Genomic DNA, 15,396 nt, shown 5'->3' on the forward strand with positions numbered 1-15,396 from the left:
GACGGCATGGGGCGGAGGGCGGTCGTCATTGGACCTAGGCAGCGGCCGCCCCTGCCTCTGCTACCTGTTGCTACGGGCGCCGTAGAGCTGCAGCGCAGCAGCACGCGGGAAGGCTCGTCTCGCGAGAGCTCTGCTCCTTTCTTGGCCGTGGCAGCTGCAGAGGCTTGGGGGACGGCCATGGACGCTCACGAGGACTACGTTTGGCCGCGGGCAACCTCAGAGCTCATACTCCTCCCGGTAACGGGTCTGGAGTGCGTGGGGGAGCGGCTGTTGGCGGGTGAGTTGTGGTTCGAGGCGCGCGCTAGCGGAGAAGAAACCGAACGCTCGCCTGGGGAGGGGCCTTAAGAACAAAGGGATGCCCCGAGTAGGAGGACGGGCGGCGGGCGGAAACCCACGGTATGGCGGGGCTGAAGCGCAGCCTGAGGAGCCCAGGAAACAAAGGGCTGCGGTGGTTCCCGAGGCCTTTCAGAAACTGCAGGTGATGCGAAGAGGGCGGCTGAGGGCGGCAGAAAGGTGCAGGGAAACGCGGTCGGCGTGGGGGCGGGGGAAGGGAATAACAGACACTTGTGGACGAGTCGGGCGGGGGCTTCATCGTTCCAGCGAGGATGCGGGGGGAGCTCCGTGATGAAGCCCCCCATGGGCGGGTCCAGGGTCTGGGGCGTGGCCTTTCGGGGGTGGGCCAAGCTCTGGGGGGGTGTGGCCTCGAGTGTGAGAGAGGGGCGGGTGATGCTCTTCCCTAGATGGGGATGAAGAGCCTCAGCAGCATGGAGTCGCGGGAAACCCGAGGATGAGACCTTTCTGAATAGGCCACTGCTCGGGGAGGCGGAGGCTGAGGCTCTTCCCGAGATGGTTGGGGTCCAGGAAATCCCATGTCAGTGCCTCTTCTGAGGACGGTCGGCTCGGGTAGCAGAGGACAGGGACCCGAGGCGACAGAGCCCCATGGAGCGGTGGAGTCCGATTGGAAGCTACTACCAGTGACTTATGTTAGAGCTGCTGAGTTTAATAAGGGTCGCAAGGCAGGGCACTGGCTGGCAAGCCTTGAGTGAGCTGCTCCGAGTCCTAAGACGGGTGGATGTATGGGGGTGGGAGATGAGGGTGGGGGATGACCCAGTTTTGATTTGCTGTGAAGGCTCTGGGAGCCCAAGGTTCCTACCATGAGCTAAATTCCTAAGGCTCCTGGAGAAAGAAATAGGTAGGCAGAAAACTGAAGAACCAGAAGAGTAAACTCGGGGAAGACAGGATTTAAGACAGAATTTGCCACTTTATGGAAAAGAGGCAATTCTTGGGAGGATTTAGCAGGCAGAGCGGAAGGGCTTGTCTAGGTGAAGAGGCTGGAGAAATGAGCAGAGATCAGTCCATTTCAGCCGTCGATCTGACTTATCCCTAGTGGCACAAAGCCCCATTGGTGAAGCCCCACTGAAAAGTTTTAAGCAGGGGAATGGCTTGTGAGATTTAGTTTAGTAAGCTTTTAAAGTGAATTCACCTACTTCCATTATTTCCAAAGTGACTTTGCTATTGACAGTTCTCAAATCCGACCCCTGTGAACCTATAGCCTGAATTCCCAGCCCTGTTCTCATGTGAGTGCCAGGCTCAAGTGCACAAGGGCCTACAAATTGGAATACTCTCTGCTGGTGTGCGAGCTCAGGCGGGGGAACATCAGCCACGCAGGTGCCCAAGCCCGAGAATCTGCCTCTCTCACCCCCAAGCCAGCCTGGTTGGTGCTGCATTTCATACATGTAGCATGTGTGTGTCTTTTTCTACCTTTATTGCCATCATTTGAGGCCATGCAGCTATGCCTCCCCAACCCCCTCAGTAGCATTCTCTCGAGCTCATCCTTGAACCTTTTGTTTCCTGTTCTAGCCATGTTCCCCAAAGCTCACGCTCATCTCAGGGGCCTCAAAATTGATGTTTCCTCTGGCAAGAAAGGTTCAAGCCCTCTCCCTCCTGCCTGCTCTTCCTTTGACTAACAACTGCTGATCCTTGATTGCCTCACCTAAATGTTATGTTCTCAAGTCGGCTCCCCCTGGCAGTCACCCAGTCTGGTTAGATTAGACCAGGGTTTCCCAGTCTCAGCACTATTGATTTGTTGGATCATATCACGCTTTGTGCGAAGGGCTGTCTACATTATAGGATGTACCTACACCCTCAGCCTCCACTAGATGCCAGTAGCACACACAGCTCCCAGTTGTAACAACCTAAAATGTCCTCAGACATTGCCACATGTCTTCTGGAGGGAAAGTGTCCCTCTGTTGAGAACCACTAGAGTAGACTTTCCCATTTTGTATTCTTTTTTTTTTTTAAATTTGGCTGCAGCGCACAGAGTGTTTGGTCTTCATTGCAGCTTGTGGGATCTAGTTCCCTGACCAGGGATTGAACCCCCCTGCATGGGGAGCACAGTCTTAGCCACTGAAACACTGGGAAAGTCCCTCCCTCGTTTTACATTCTGAAAGCAACCTATATAGTTCTTTCCTGGAACATATCAAAATGATAACTATGTAGTGTACCTGTGTGATACTGTTCTAGAGCTTAAATATTTATTTGGCTGTGTCAGGTCTTAGAAACAGACTGTGCTATATACAGTAGGTCCTGTTGGTTACCTGTTTTTTATATAGTAGTGTGTATATGTTAATGCCAAACTCCTAATTTATCCCTTGCCTACCACATTTCCCCTTCAGTAACTACCATGTTTCCCCCTCAGTATCCATAAGTTGGTTTCTGAAACTTGTCAGTCTGTTTCTGTTTTGTAAACAAGCTCATTTGTATCTTAAAAAGCTCTCTGATTGCACCCTATGGCATGTGGGCTCTTAGTGCCCAGCCCAGACCAGGGATTGAACTCAGGCCCTCGGCATTGAGAGCACAGAGTCATAATTGCTGGGTCGCCAGGGAATTCCCTGTTTGTGAAACTTTTTGATGGTGACTATTCTGACTGGTGTAGTGATACCTCGTTGTAGTTTTGAATTGCATTTTTCTCTGATAGTGATGTTGAGCTTCTTTTCATGTGGGTTTTTTTTTTTTTTTTGCTATCTGTTGTGTGATAGTGTTTAACATCTGCCTAATCCACAGAAGCAGGGTTTTATTCACTACTCCAGCACATCGTTCATTGTCTGGTTTATAATCAGTTTTAAATTAAAAAAAAAAAACACCACTTTTTTTTTTTGGCTGGACCACACTGCTTGTAAGATCTTAGTTCCCCAATGAGGGATGAAACCCAGGCCCCAGCAGTCAAAGTTCCAAGTCCTAACCACTGGAATGCCAGGAATCTCTCAAATAAGTGTTTATTGAATGTCAAAAGATTGAGATTGCAGGCTGGGAATAGCATGAGGGATTGCTACTGTCATCTCTAGTTAAGAGTTGATGTCCTGGACTGAAGTCACTGTGGTCGATTGGATTTGCAAGCTCTTTAGAAAGTGACATCTCCAGAACTTGGAGATAAGAGGTGGGCAGTTAAGAGGTGGGCTTCCCAGTTTGGGGCTGGGGTTGGGCAGAGGACGGTAATATTAGGTCATTGGGGTGAGAAGCATGGAGCAAACCTGAGGATGAGCTAGTAGATGAACATGCCTGCAGGGCAGCCAGGCGGCAGCTGAGGCTCACAGGGGTGTCTGCTTCCAAACTGCGGGCTGCCTCTCCCCTCTGTTACTGAATGTGCTCACATCTTCTGAGATACAGAGAAGCTCCTGGAAATCAGGAGGGGTTCTACTGTGGCCCGAAGGTGGAATGCTTGACTTATCAGTGTGCCTGTTCCCTGGGGGAGGAGTTAGTGTGAAGAAGGTCAGTGAGGCCAAGGATTTGAGGACTAAAACTGAGGATTCCGGTCTGAAGCATGAGAAGTTCGGTGGGATGAGGAGGAGATGGGAGTTTGACAAATTCATGGTTGAGCTGAGTGTCATGGTAACTGACAAGGGGCTCAGAGAGCGCTGAGAATACAACTGAACCTGAGATCAAGCTCTGAGAGCAAGCTCAAGCCTGCAGGATTGAGTGACCTAATACATAAGCTACCTGCTGAGCAGTTCCCTTGCTCCCTATCTCTTCTTGGCCCATGAGAATTAAAGAAGGGGTTCTGATGTGGCTCTTCGCCTCTGTCCAGGTGAGGGGCCAGATGTCCTGGTATACACCTTGGATTTCGGTGGACATCTGCGGATGATGAAGCGAGTGCAGAACCTGCTTGGCCACTATCTTATCCATGGGTTCCGAGTGCGACCAGAACCCATCGGAGACCTTGACTCAGAGGTCATGGTGGCGGCGTTTGGCAGCAAGGGCCTCCGAATTGTGAAAATTAGCTGGGGACAGGGCCGCTTCCGGGAGCTCTGGCGCTCTGGCCTGTGGAACATGTCTGATTGGATCTGGGATGCCCGTTGGCTCGAGGGGAACATTGCCTTGGCCCTGGGCCACAACTCGGTGGTGCTGTATGACCCCGTGGTAGGGTGCAGCCTGCAGGATGTGCCCTGCACAGACAGGTGCACCCTCTCCTCGGCCTGTCTGATCGGAGACACCTGGAAGGAGCTGACCGTAGTGGCTGGCGCTGTTTCCAACCAGCTCCTGGTCTGGTACCCAGCAGCTGCTCTAAAAGACGATAAGCCTGTAGCCCCCGACCGACGGGTCAGTGGGCACGTGGGAGTCATCTTCAGCATGTCTTACCTAGAAAGCAAGGGCTTATTGGCCACAGCTTCCGAGGATCGAAGCGTTCGCATCTGGAAGGTGGGTGACCTGCGGGTTCCTGGAGGCCGGGTCCAGAATATTGGGCACTGCTTTGGGCACAGCGCCCGTGTCTGGCAGGTCAAGCTCCTCGAGAATTACCTTATCAGTGCAGGAGAAGACTGCGTCTGCTTGGTGTGGAGCCATGAAGGCGAAATCCTCCAGGCCTTTCGGGGCCACCAGGGCCGTGGGATCCGAGCCCTAGCGGCCCATGAGAGGCAGGCCTGGGTGATCACTGGGGGTGATGACTCAGGCATCCGGCTGTGGCACCTGGTAGGGCGTGGCCACCCGGGTTCAGGGGTCTTCGCGCTCTCCTTCAAGTCTCACAGCAGGCCAGGTGTCCTCAAGGCCGTGACGCTGGCTGGCTCGTGGCGAGTACTGGCCGTGACCGACGCAGGGGCCCTGTACCTCTATGACCTCGAGGTCAAGTGCTGGGAGCAGCTGCTGGAGGACATGCGCTTTCAGTCCTACTGCCTCCTGGAGGCAGCCCCTGGTCCCGAGGGCTTCGGACTGTGTGCCCTGGCCAACGGGGAAGGGCGCGTCAAGGTTGTCCCCATCAACACTCCGACTGCAGCTGTGGACCTGACCCTGTTCCCAGGGAAGGTGCACAGCCTGAGCTGGGCCTTGAGAGGCTACGAGGAGCTTTTGTTGCTGGCCTCGGGCCCTGGTGGCGTGGTGGCTTGCCTGGAGGTCTCGGCGGCGCCCTCTGGCAAGGCCATCTTCGTCAAGGAACGTTGCCGCTACCTCCTGCCTCCAAGCAAGCAGAGGTGGCACACGTGCAGTGCCTTCCTCCCCCCAGGTGACTTCCTGGTGTGTGGGGACCGCCGGGGCTCCGTGTTGCTGTACCCCTCTCGACCAGAGCTGCTCAAGGATCTTGGGGTGGTGAGCAAGGTTGGGGCGATTACCTCAGCACCCGGAGCAGCTAGTGGTGAGGGGGAGCCCTCCTTGGCTGAGTGGGGCCCTGTGTCCACCCTCCCTTCTCTGCACGGGAAACAGGGTGTGACCTCGGTTACCTGCCACGGTGGCTATGTGTACACCACAGGGCGTGACGGTTCCTACTACCAGCTCTTTGTGCGAGGCGGGCAGCTCCAGCCAGTGCTAAGGCAAAAGCCCTGTCGGGGGATGAACTGGGTGGCTGGGGTCCGTATGGTGGCTGACGGGAGCATGGTCATCCTGGGTTTCCATGCCAATGAGTTTGTGGTGTGGAGCCCCCGGTCGCATGAGAAGCTGCACGTCATCAACTGTGGTGGAGGGCACCGCTCCTGGGCCTTCTCTGACACCGAGGCGGCGATGGCCTTCGCCTACCTCAAGGATGGCGATGTGATGCTCTACCGGGCTCTGGGTGGCTGCACGCGGCCACATGTGATTCTCCGGGAGAGCCTGCACGGCCGGGAGATCACTTGTGTCAAGCGTGTGGGCAGCATCAGCCTGGGGCCTGAGTCTGGGGTGCCCAGCTTCCTGCAGCCTGACCACCCGGAGTCTGGCGAGTCTGGCGAGCCTGTCGAGCCCGGCAGTGAGGGCCCTGGCCTGATCGACATCGTGATCACGTGCAGCGAGGACACCACCATCTGTGTCCTGGCGCTCCCCACGGCCACGGGCTCAGCCCACGCGCTTACAGCAGTCTGTAACCACATCTCCTCGGTGCGTGCGGTGGCTGTGTGGGGTGTTGGCACCCCGGGTGGCCCTCAGGATCCTCAGCCAGGCCTGACCGCCCATGTGGTGTCTGCGGGGGGCAGGGCTGAGATGCACTGCTTCACAATCATGGTCACCCCAGACCCCAGCCCCCCAAGCCGTCTTGCCTGCCACGTCATGCACCTTTCATCACACCGGCTAGATGAATACTGGGACCGGCAGCGCCACCGGCACCGGATGGTCAAAGTGGACCCTGAGACCAGGTGAGGCGCACTGCCCGACAGCAGCGAGGGCTGGACACGCAAGGCCAGGCTCCAAGTGACGTCTGTCTTTTGTCGCTGCAGGTACATGTCCCTAGCTTTGTGTGAGCTGGACCGGCCTGGCCTTGGCCCGCTTGTGGCTGCCGCCTGTAGTGATGGGGCAGTGAGGTGAGTGTGAAGCACTGGTCCCCAACCGTTTTGGCACCAGGGGCCAGTTCATTTTTCCACAGTGGGTGGGGGCAATGGATGGGGAGGAGATAGTTCTGGTTTTGCCTGCTGTTCACCTCCTGCTTCCTGGGCTGGTTCCTAACAGGTCACAAACCAATACTGGTCGGTGGCACAGGGGCTGAGGCGTCCTAGTGTATAGGACCAAGGAGCCAGGAGGCAAAGGAAAGGGTGTAGAGATGTTCAGAGTGGCTTCTGAGCTGGACTACCCCCCGCCCCCAGGCTCTTCCTCTTGCAGGACTCTGGGCGGCGACTGCAGCTGCTGGCTGAAACCTTCCACCACAAGCGCTGTGTCCTCAAGGTGCACGCCTTCACACACGAGGCACCCAATCAGCGGCGGTAAGAGGGCCTGCGTGGTGGTCCCACATGGGCTGGGGGCACTGTTGCTTTCCATCCCCCTCACCCAGCTGCTCTCTGGTTTCCAGGAGGCTGTTCCTGTGCAGCGCAGCTACCGATGGCAGCTTGGCCTTCTGGGACCTCACCACCATGCTGGACCAAGGCTCCCCTGCCCTGGAGGCTGCAGCGGATCCTGGGCTACCCTGCCGTGAGTAGCTACACTGCAACTGTGGCTGCCCCCTCACCCCGCATGCACTCAGCCGTGTGTCAGGCTGGGTCCTGACAACTATCCTCTCCTCTTTCTCCAGAGCTGGGCAGCCCCTGCCTGACTGTGCAGGCTCACAGCTGTGGTGTCAATAGCCTGCACACCCTGCCCACCCGTGAAGGCCACCTTGTGGCTAGTGGCAGCGAGGATGGCTCCCTCCACATCTTTGTGCTTGCCGTGGAGATGCCGGAGCTGGAGGAGGCTGTAGGGGCTGCCGAGCTGCTACCCCAGCTGCAAGTGCTGGAGGAGTACTCCGTCCCCTGTGCCCACGCTGCCCACGTGACAGGCCTCAAGATCTTAAGCCCCAGCCTCATGGTCTCGGCCTCTATCGACCAACGGCTGACCTTCTGGCGTTTGGGGCATGGTGAACCCACCTTTATGAACAGCACAGTGTACCATGTAGCAGATGTGGCCGACATGGACTGCTGGCCTGTGAGCCCAGAGTTTGGCCACCGTTGTGCGCTGGGGGGCCAGGGCCTTGAGGTCTACAACTGGTACGACTAAGACATCCCGCGGTGGCCGGCACACTGGGCATGGGGCCTGCTCACAGACAGAGTGACTGTCTGTGCCCATGCCTGGTGTGCCCAGAGGGGAGGAAGAGGCAGCCGCGGGTTCCTGACTTCAGAGCAGGAGCTGAAGGTGAGTAGGATGCCACCTGGTCAGACCAAGAATACACCTGACTCCCCGCCAGGAGACAAAACCTTGTCACACAATTTATTTTGGCTCCAGATGGTTAAAAAAAAAAACCAGATCCTCCCCCTGCCCCACCCTTTCAGTTGCTGACTTTGTGGACATTCCTGGATCCTAAGGCCTCCTTGGCCTTAAATGTGACTCAGCGGAGGGAGACCCAGCATGGCCAGCCCAGCGTGGAGCACTTCTCGCACAGCCCGCAGAAGCTGCAGACGGGCAAACATCTGACCAAACAGGTGTGGCCGAGGCTCCTGGAGGAGAGGCGGAGGCTGCTGGTCTCATCCTTTGCTTTCCCTGCACCACCCGTCCCCATCTGCCCTTTTGCTGTGCACTTACCCCTAGGATGTGTACCCGGTTATAGTAAGAGCTGAAGTCCATGCTGAGCTGGACCAGGAACTTGCATACCTAGAGATAGAGACCAAACTGAGTCCCTGGCGCCCCCCGCTCCTTTTGTCCCCAGATCAGAATAAAGAATAGTGTGTGCAGCGTGTCCTGCTCTTCCGTCCTCACCGTCTCCGTGTGCGCAGCGACATGAAGCCCTGGGGCGGTGCAGGGCAAGGTCAGGGCTGCTGTCTGCCTCAGCAGGTCTGGGAAGGGGAGGATGCTGTTGAAGAGTAGCAACCACTCACCCTGTGGGGGAGAAGGGCGCTGGGAGGGAAAGGCCCGAGCTTCCTACACATGCCAGCTACCCAGGAGGGGCGCTCACCTCATCACGCAGCAGGGAGAAGTCTAGACTGCTCACAGGCGGGAAGGTGGGGTACAGACCTTGTTCCACGCTGCACGTGTAACCCTCGAAGAGGGTGGCGAGACGTGCGCAGTTATACATGACGAAGGTGCCACTTTTGCTGCCCTTGGTGGAAATGCTGCTGTCAGCCAGGGCCAAGAGAAGCTGAGGAATAAAGGCACAGCTGCACAGGGAGGAGCGCCACTGCACACCCTGTCCCCCAACTCCAAGCCCCAGCCCTGGTCCAGCAAGATGCCCAGGCTCACCTGACCCTGGGGGGCTGTGCTGAGCATCTCAAATTTAATGGTCGCCACAGACAGAACCCTGAAGATTTCCGTCCAGGCTGGGTCTGAGAGAGTACCGATCAGTTAGTCTCTGCAGGCAGAGAACAAGGGGCATGTGTGCAAATGACCCCCCGCTACCGGAGGCAAAAGCAGGTCTCCCGGGTGTACCTTGTTCCAGGCGCTTGCCATGCTTCAGTGATGACGCCTTGCACACCTGGGCATGCCGGAGCCTGCATTAAGAAGAGAATGAGAGGAGGACTGGGGGACAGGGTCCCCCACTTCCACTGGCCTGGCTCGGTGGCCCGCCTTCCAGCCTCACTCACTCGTAGTATTCGGGGGCAGTCAGGGTGCTGGGCGCACCAGTCACTTTCACTGGGCCACAGAGCAGGTGTTTCTGTCAGGAAGACAGCAGGGGTTAGCTGCTGCTGATACCCTCCAAGAACCTAAATGTGTTCCTGACTCCCCCAGCTTCTGACCTTAAGACCTCTGTCTCAAGTCCAGAGCCCTCCCCTAGCACCTGCTGCATGTGCCTAAGGTCCCCCTCAAGGTCAGGAATCACCTTCTGGACCCATCAGCTAACAAGTGGGTTTCAAGGAGTCCTCTGAGGTTGCTGTGGGGAGGTTACATCACTAACCTACCTGTGTGAGAGGAGCCTGATGATCCAACTTCCACCAAAGCAGGTCCAACTTTTGCTGCTGGAACTCCTCCTCACAGCTAACTACGTGTAGGACCACATAGCTATCTGCAGCCGCCTCTGGGGCCGCAGCCTGTGGGGCAGGACAGTCACTGTGGGGGACACACTACACCTGGTTTGCCAGAAGCATACCAGGGTGGGGCGGCAGTCACTAACCACGCCGAGGGAGCTGCCCTCTGCACCAGCCTGCACAGCCTCCTGCAGCTCGGCCAACAGAGAGAGCAGATCCTCCGTCACTGGGGAGAGACACACGGCTGAGGTTGGCCGGGGAGTGCGGGGGTGGCGGCGCCCCGACTTTCCGGCCCCTCGGATCCCGGGCCTACCCAGACAGCTGTCCACACTGGGGTCATAGCCAGCTGTGCGTCCCCGCTCCTCCATCAGTTCCTTCAGGCACACTCGACCCAGGGTGCCAGGGGGCAGGGCTCCAGCCTCACGGGCAGGGGAGAGCTCTGCAATCGCGCGATTCCTCAGGGTTTCAGTCGTGGCTCTCTCTGAGACCTCGGGCCAGTCCACACGCAGCTGCCGCAGGAAGGTCGGCATGTGCGGGTCCCGCACAGCGGGAACTCGGCGCACACTCACCCTGCGAAGCGAGACGGCCGCTCAGCCTGAGTACCTGGCTCAGCCCGCTCCGATCCCACTAGCAGCGGCGCGCACTGCCCCGGCCCGAAGCCATCGCGCACCTTCGTACTGGGCCCCGCGCCCTCACTCACCTGTGAGTTTGCAGAATTCGCGCCAGGTGGTCCGCCACGAGCACGGCACGGAGCTGGCTCAGGCGGAGGGTGCTGGGGCTGCCCCGCAGCGCCGGGCAGTGCAGGACGACGTGCCGGGTAGGGGCGGTGGGGGCGGCGGGCGCGGCATAGGCAGCCACGGAACAGAGCACACGCTCGAAGACAGCGGACCGCTGCAGCTGAAGCGCCAGCCCCGCGGGGGTCGCCGCGCAGCACAGCACCGGGGCCACGCCCGGACCCTGTAGGCCAACGATGGCGTGAACCACGCCCTCGGGCACCTGCGGGAAGCCAGGAAGGTGAGCGGGCCGCTGCGCTCCCACCTGTCTCCGGCCCACGTCCCCGCCATGCACGCGCCTACCTGGTCATCCCCAAAGCGCGCCTGCAGTGCACGGCGCGGCGCCAAGAAGTCTCGGGCACGCAGGTGGCGGGCGTGCGTCTCCTTGAACCACACTGGGCGGCCAGGCCCCAAGGCCGAGTTCAGGGCTCCCAGCGTCTCCTCTACCCCGAGGCGCATGGCTACCGGAAGGGGCAGGCGGGACCGGAAGCAAAACGTCGAGGCGGGATTTCCGGGAAGGCCAATTGGTTGGAGCGGGGAACTGACAGGGACTCCTGAGTGGACAGTGGACAGTTGCTTTCGCTCCCTGGCCCTAGCCCTGCCGCCGCGTGGTCCACCTGACTGGTCAGGACTAGGGTAAGAAATCTCGGGGTCTACTCCGGACTTAGGGCTCTCTCGCTGTTGCCCGCAGTAGCAACAAGGGAAAGAATCCACACAATCCGGTGGGGCCGAGGCAGGGTTGTCTTTCTTACATTTATGTGTTTGTATAACGTTTCATTTCCTCCATGTACACATGATCAATGGAGAAGTAAATAGCAACCCGCTCGTTTTCTTGCGTGGAGAGTCCCCATGGACAGCGGAGCTGGCAGGCCACAGTCCATGGGGTCACAAAGAGTCGGGCACGACTAGTGTCTAAGCACACATGGTCAAAATGCCTCAAGTTACAAGTGGATTCTGAAAGGGGGCAGACAGCGTAAAAGCCACGCTCGTGACCTACTGAAAAAAGACATTTTTAAAGGGAATTTGTGGTCTTCAGTTTCAGGTTATTTGCAGGCATTCCCTCCTTTGAGATAGGGAGGTTTGTCTTTTACTCCTCATGTGTCCACTCTGATAGAATTGCCGGTTTTCTTCTCTTGAATCCTGAATAATTAGAACCATCACAATTGTTTCCAGAAGCCTTTAATGCTTCTCCTTTAACCTACTGTACTGTAACAAGGACCCTCCCATTTCCTGGTTTAGACTGCCAGCCATTGTGGGTCAGATAAACAATGTGACCTGAAAAGACCCAGCTGAAGGACAGTTCTCTGAGTGTCCAATTCCTCTACCAACTCTTGCCTCCTTCAGGGCTGCTCAATGTCTTCACTTAAGTTGCTTAACTTCACTTGCTCTCTCTTTTCTTAATAAGGATGGAACGTGAGGCACTAGAGCACTGTGCAGCAGAGCACTGACCACCCCCTGATCTCTGCCCCGGAGCAGTGAGTAAACAGAGCTCAGAATACAGAGGAACCTAGGTGCAGAAAAAGCTTGGCAAGAACCCCTTCTGGGCTAGGGCTCCAAGGCCCCGCTGGGAAGCTCCGAAAGAGCACTGGGCGGACACGACATTCCCGATGGCTTCTTGGGTGCCCACTCAACGGGAGTGATCGTGTCATTCCAAAGCGCTTTCCATGCCTCACGAGCAAGACCAGGGGATGGCTGCTAACAGGACTAGGGGTCTGGAGGCCAAGCTGGGGACTTCAGCTACTCTAAGTGCATTAAGACCGTTGAGGGTGGTTTTACCCCAGGAAGTGAAGGGCTATCTTTAGCAAGCTGCGGGCTGAGGCGGCCCTGTGGGACTCACCGCCATTGCAGCCCTATCCGGAGGCCCTGGGTCCTCCCTCCCTTGCCAGTGCTATCTCGGGCTCCAAAGGTGGCCACCGCCTCGTTCTCTGACGTCTACGCCTGTCACGTCCAGCCTGAGGGCACACCTGAGAAAGAGATGGAAACCAGAGCGACCCAATAAAGTATGTCTGGGGGTCAGGGGCTAGCCCACCCCACCTCAGTCAGGACGCTGCTCAGGCAGGAGAGCAGGGAACGAAATCCAAGCGCAGCTGGAATGCTCTGGAGACAACAGCTGCTTTTGGGATTCCGTTGCCCGCTGTCCAGCCATGGCGGGGCGGGGAGGGCGGGAGGGCGGTTTGAGAGGATTATCCTTCTCCCTAGGGAAATCAAACCCCACCATTCCTATCCCAGGAGGCGGACCCAGGAGTAGACAGTAAAACCAAGACGAATGGGAAAAGCCGCTCACCTAGGCCCCCAAACAAGAGGTGTGGTGGGGGGCCTCCCCTGGGACCAGGTCTCGATTCGGATTAGATCCGAAGGGTAGTTAGCCCTGTTGGTCCCATGCCGTCAGGGCCACTGTCGTGACGGCGGTGGGGCGGGCTTCGGGATCAGCCAAGAGAGAAGCGCGCCCGTGGGGTCGGAGAGGAAGTAAACCCTCCTCGGGGACTCCCCCGCACCCAGGGCCCTTTGTCCGGTGACGCTGCCAGTACCCGGAGCGCTAGAGGCCCAGTGGGCCCGCACTGCAGCGACGGGAATCCCGGAAACCCACTGCGACCGTCCTCGGTTGTGCCGAGCCTCCCGCCTGCTCGGCCCAGCGGGTAGGAGACGCGGCAACGTGCCCCTGAAGCCAACACACGGTGGGCGCGCGGAGATGCTAGAACCTGCGCGGGTGCCAGCGATTCTCACGCCAGTAGGCCTTCTGATTCGGCTCAAGACGCAGGTCACGGGATTCTCGGAGCGCGAACGAAGTGCGCGACAACAGGGCGATGCTCCAGCCGCTGTCTACTTCACCGTCCGGTCCGGTCTGGCCCGGTAGTCGCGACGAGCAGCTTGAAGCTCCGCACCAACGCGTCCCCTTCCGCTTGCTCCGGCCGCAGCGTTGGAGCCATTTTAAGGCGAAACCTCCAGCCACGCCCCCTCGGGCTCCGGAGAGGCCAATCCAGGCGCAGCCACGCCCCGTGCGACTCGCGGCCGCGACGCCAACGGTCGCGCGGGTGACGGTTAGGGAGGGGCGGGACTCGGGGGGGCGAGCGACGGAAACCTGAGCTGCCCGCCCCGCCCTCGGAACCCGAAGCTCTAAAGCTGGGATTAGAGGCTGGGGGGTGTGGGCGGGCGCCACGCCCAGGCCAGGTGTGCGCGACTCCCAACAGGTGCTCGGCCGCCCTCCCCCGGCCCTGGGAGCCCGGCGTAATGACTGGGGGCCAGGCAGTGCCCTGCGGCCGGCCGCGCCTCCAGGTGTCTGGCTCTCCCAGGGCGGCCTGCGGGCGCCCGGGGCGGAGAGGACGGCAGGTGCTGACACCCGAGCCGCGCTGGGGGACGCGGCCTCCTGGGACCGAGGCCCCTGGCCGGCTCCCTCCCTTCTCACGCGCTGGGCCGGCCGAGCGGCGCGGTGTCCTCCGCGACGCTGGGGGCGCTGCAGCCGCGCTGGGCTGGGGGACGCCGCGACCCCGTTGACCCTGCGCCAGCCTCCCTGCGCGCCGGTCCGCCATGGCCGCCGCGTTTGTGCTTCGGAACCTGTACCGCGCGCGACCTGCGCTTCGCTGTCCGCCCGCGGAGCTGCCATGGTGAGCCCGGACTTGGTGTCCCTGACCACCCGCCCCACGGCCGGCCATTCCCGGCCCCATGACAGTACCTCTCCGCAGGGCTCCGCGGCGGGGACATCGGCTCACGCCGGCGGATGACGAGCTGTATCAACGGACGCGCATCTCACTGCTGCAGCGCGAGTCCCCGCTCGCCATGTACATCGACAGCTACAGCAGCCGCGGCTTCGTGGTCAACGGGAATCGCGTGTTTGGACCCTGCGCGCTCCTCCCACAGTCGGTGGTGCAGTGGAACGTGAGCGCCTCCCTGCAGTGAGGAAACCGAGAGCTGGAGTCACGGGCCTGCCTGTCCCTAGCAAATCTGGCTTTTCTTTCATCCCGCTCTGGAGCAGGTAGAGGGTCTCTGGGAAAACCTACGTGGGCTTATATTTAACTTGCCCTCTCCCCACACAGGTAGGTTCCTACCAGGACATCACCGAGGAAAGCTTCTCTCTCTTTTGGATGCTGGAGCCCCGGATAGGTATTGAAGGAGGGGAGGGCTGAAGTGCTGAGCCCAGAAAGGCACCCTCTCGACCGAGCTGCTTGTAGATTAGCCAAGCCTATCCTTTCCTAGAGATTGTTGTGGTGGGCACCGGAGACCGGACTGAGCGGCTGCAGCCCCACGTGCTGCGAGCCATGAGGCAGAGGGGCATCGCAGTGGAGGTGCAGGACACAGTATGTCCAGGACTGGGGGACTTGGAGGGGAGCCCAAGCCGAGCCCTGGGCCGGCTGATGCTAGCTTTCTCATTGCAGCCCAATGCCTGTGCCACTTTCAACTTCCTCTGTCATGAAGGCCGAGTGACAGGAGCTGCTCTCATTCCCCCACCTGGAGGGACTGCACTCACATCTCAGGCCCAAGCTGCAGAATGAACCACCAGAACTTAACCTGACTTGTCCAGGAGGGCCTTGTCACCTTCTGCAGACTGCAGCGGTGCCCTGAGCTTTCACTAGCCCCTCCCCTTTGGCACTGTAAGATTTGTTTTGCTTACCAGCAAATTAATAATTTAAGCCCCTTGTCTGATTTTCTACTAGCTGTGTTGCTGGCCAGGAGCTGTTGTCTCAATGGGTTCTTGGAGGGGGTTGTGAACAAACCAGGGGGTCATGGCTTGGCCTCTGAGAGGCCAGGGGGCAATATAGGCACCTGTTCTAAACTGTAGGTCTGTCTACTTGCTCACATACAGATTTGAGGGGACC

At 58.8% G+C, this 15,396-nt stretch overlaps 3 protein-coding genes across 10 annotated transcripts; 2 read left to right on the forward strand and 1 right to left on the reverse strand.

Annotated features, from left to right (window-relative positions):
- The first annotated feature begins 116 nt into the window (after positions 1-116).
- On the forward strand, positions 117-8,605 carry WDR6 (WD repeat domain 6). Of its 2 annotated transcripts, none has more exons than XM_040246930.1 (7): positions 117-277; positions 4,085-6,587; positions 6,669-6,752; positions 7,032-7,148; positions 7,235-7,353; positions 7,454-8,049; positions 8,187-8,605. In XM_040246930.1, exons 1-6 carry the CDS (start codon positions 178-180, stop codon positions 7,912-7,914), a joined length of 3,384 nt encoding a protein of 1,127 aa, XP_040102864.1. In that variant the 5' UTR covers positions 117-177; the 3' UTR covers positions 7,915-8,049; positions 8,187-8,605. The 2 variants fall into 2 exon arrangements, with proteins under 2 accessions (XP_040102864.1, XP_040102865.1); XM_040246931.1 differs by having other exon boundaries at positions 130-277; positions 8,140-8,605.
- On the reverse strand, positions 8,097-12,495 carry DALRD3 (DALR anticodon binding domain containing 3). 6 transcript variants are annotated; one of them, XR_005722181.1, is made up of 12 exons: positions 10,889-11,757; positions 10,513-10,808; positions 10,126-10,382; positions 9,959-10,038; positions 9,747-9,875; positions 9,432-9,502; positions 9,277-9,338; positions 9,091-9,173; positions 8,807-8,989; positions 8,611-8,687; positions 8,437-8,505; positions 8,097-8,351 (listed from the first exon to the last, which is right to left on the reverse strand). XR_005722181.1 is itself a non-coding variant. In XM_040246956.1 (12 exons), the coding sequence occupies exons 2-12, from the start codon at positions 11,042-11,044 to the stop codon at positions 8,215-8,217; spliced, it is 1,746 nt and encodes a 581-aa protein (XP_040102890.1). In that variant the 5' UTR covers positions 11,045-11,139; positions 12,423-12,495; the 3' UTR covers positions 8,097-8,214. The 6 variants fall into 6 exon arrangements, 4 of the variants coding, with proteins under 4 accessions (XP_040102890.1, XP_040102893.1, XP_040102892.1 ...); XM_040246956.1 differs by adding an exon at positions 12,423-12,495 and having other exon boundaries at positions 8,097-8,505; positions 8,611-8,748; positions 10,889-11,139; XM_040246959.1 differs by having other exon boundaries at positions 8,611-8,730.
- On the forward strand, positions 12,494-15,233 carry NDUFAF3 (NADH:ubiquinone oxidoreductase complex assembly factor 3). Of its 2 annotated transcripts, none has more exons than XM_040247016.1 (6): positions 12,494-12,585; positions 12,785-14,187; positions 14,266-14,458; positions 14,617-14,683; positions 14,777-14,877; positions 14,956-15,233. In XM_040247016.1, exons 2-6 carry the CDS (start codon positions 14,111-14,113, stop codon positions 15,070-15,072), a joined length of 555 nt encoding a protein of 184 aa, XP_040102950.1. In that variant the 5' UTR covers positions 12,494-12,585; positions 12,785-14,110; the 3' UTR covers positions 15,073-15,233. The 2 variants fall into 2 exon arrangements, with proteins under 2 accessions (XP_040102950.1, XP_040102951.1); XM_040247017.1 differs by having other exon boundaries at positions 12,815-14,187.
- Positions 15,234-15,396: the final 163 nt, after the last annotated feature.

This window comes from Oryx dammah, unplaced genomic scaffold (assembly GCF_014754425.2).
Source record: "Oryx dammah isolate SB20612 unplaced genomic scaffold, SCBI_Odam_1.1 HiC_scaffold_9, whole genome shotgun sequence".
NCBI classification, from domain to species: domain Eukaryota; kingdom Metazoa; phylum Chordata; class Mammalia; order Artiodactyla; family Bovidae; genus Oryx; species Oryx dammah.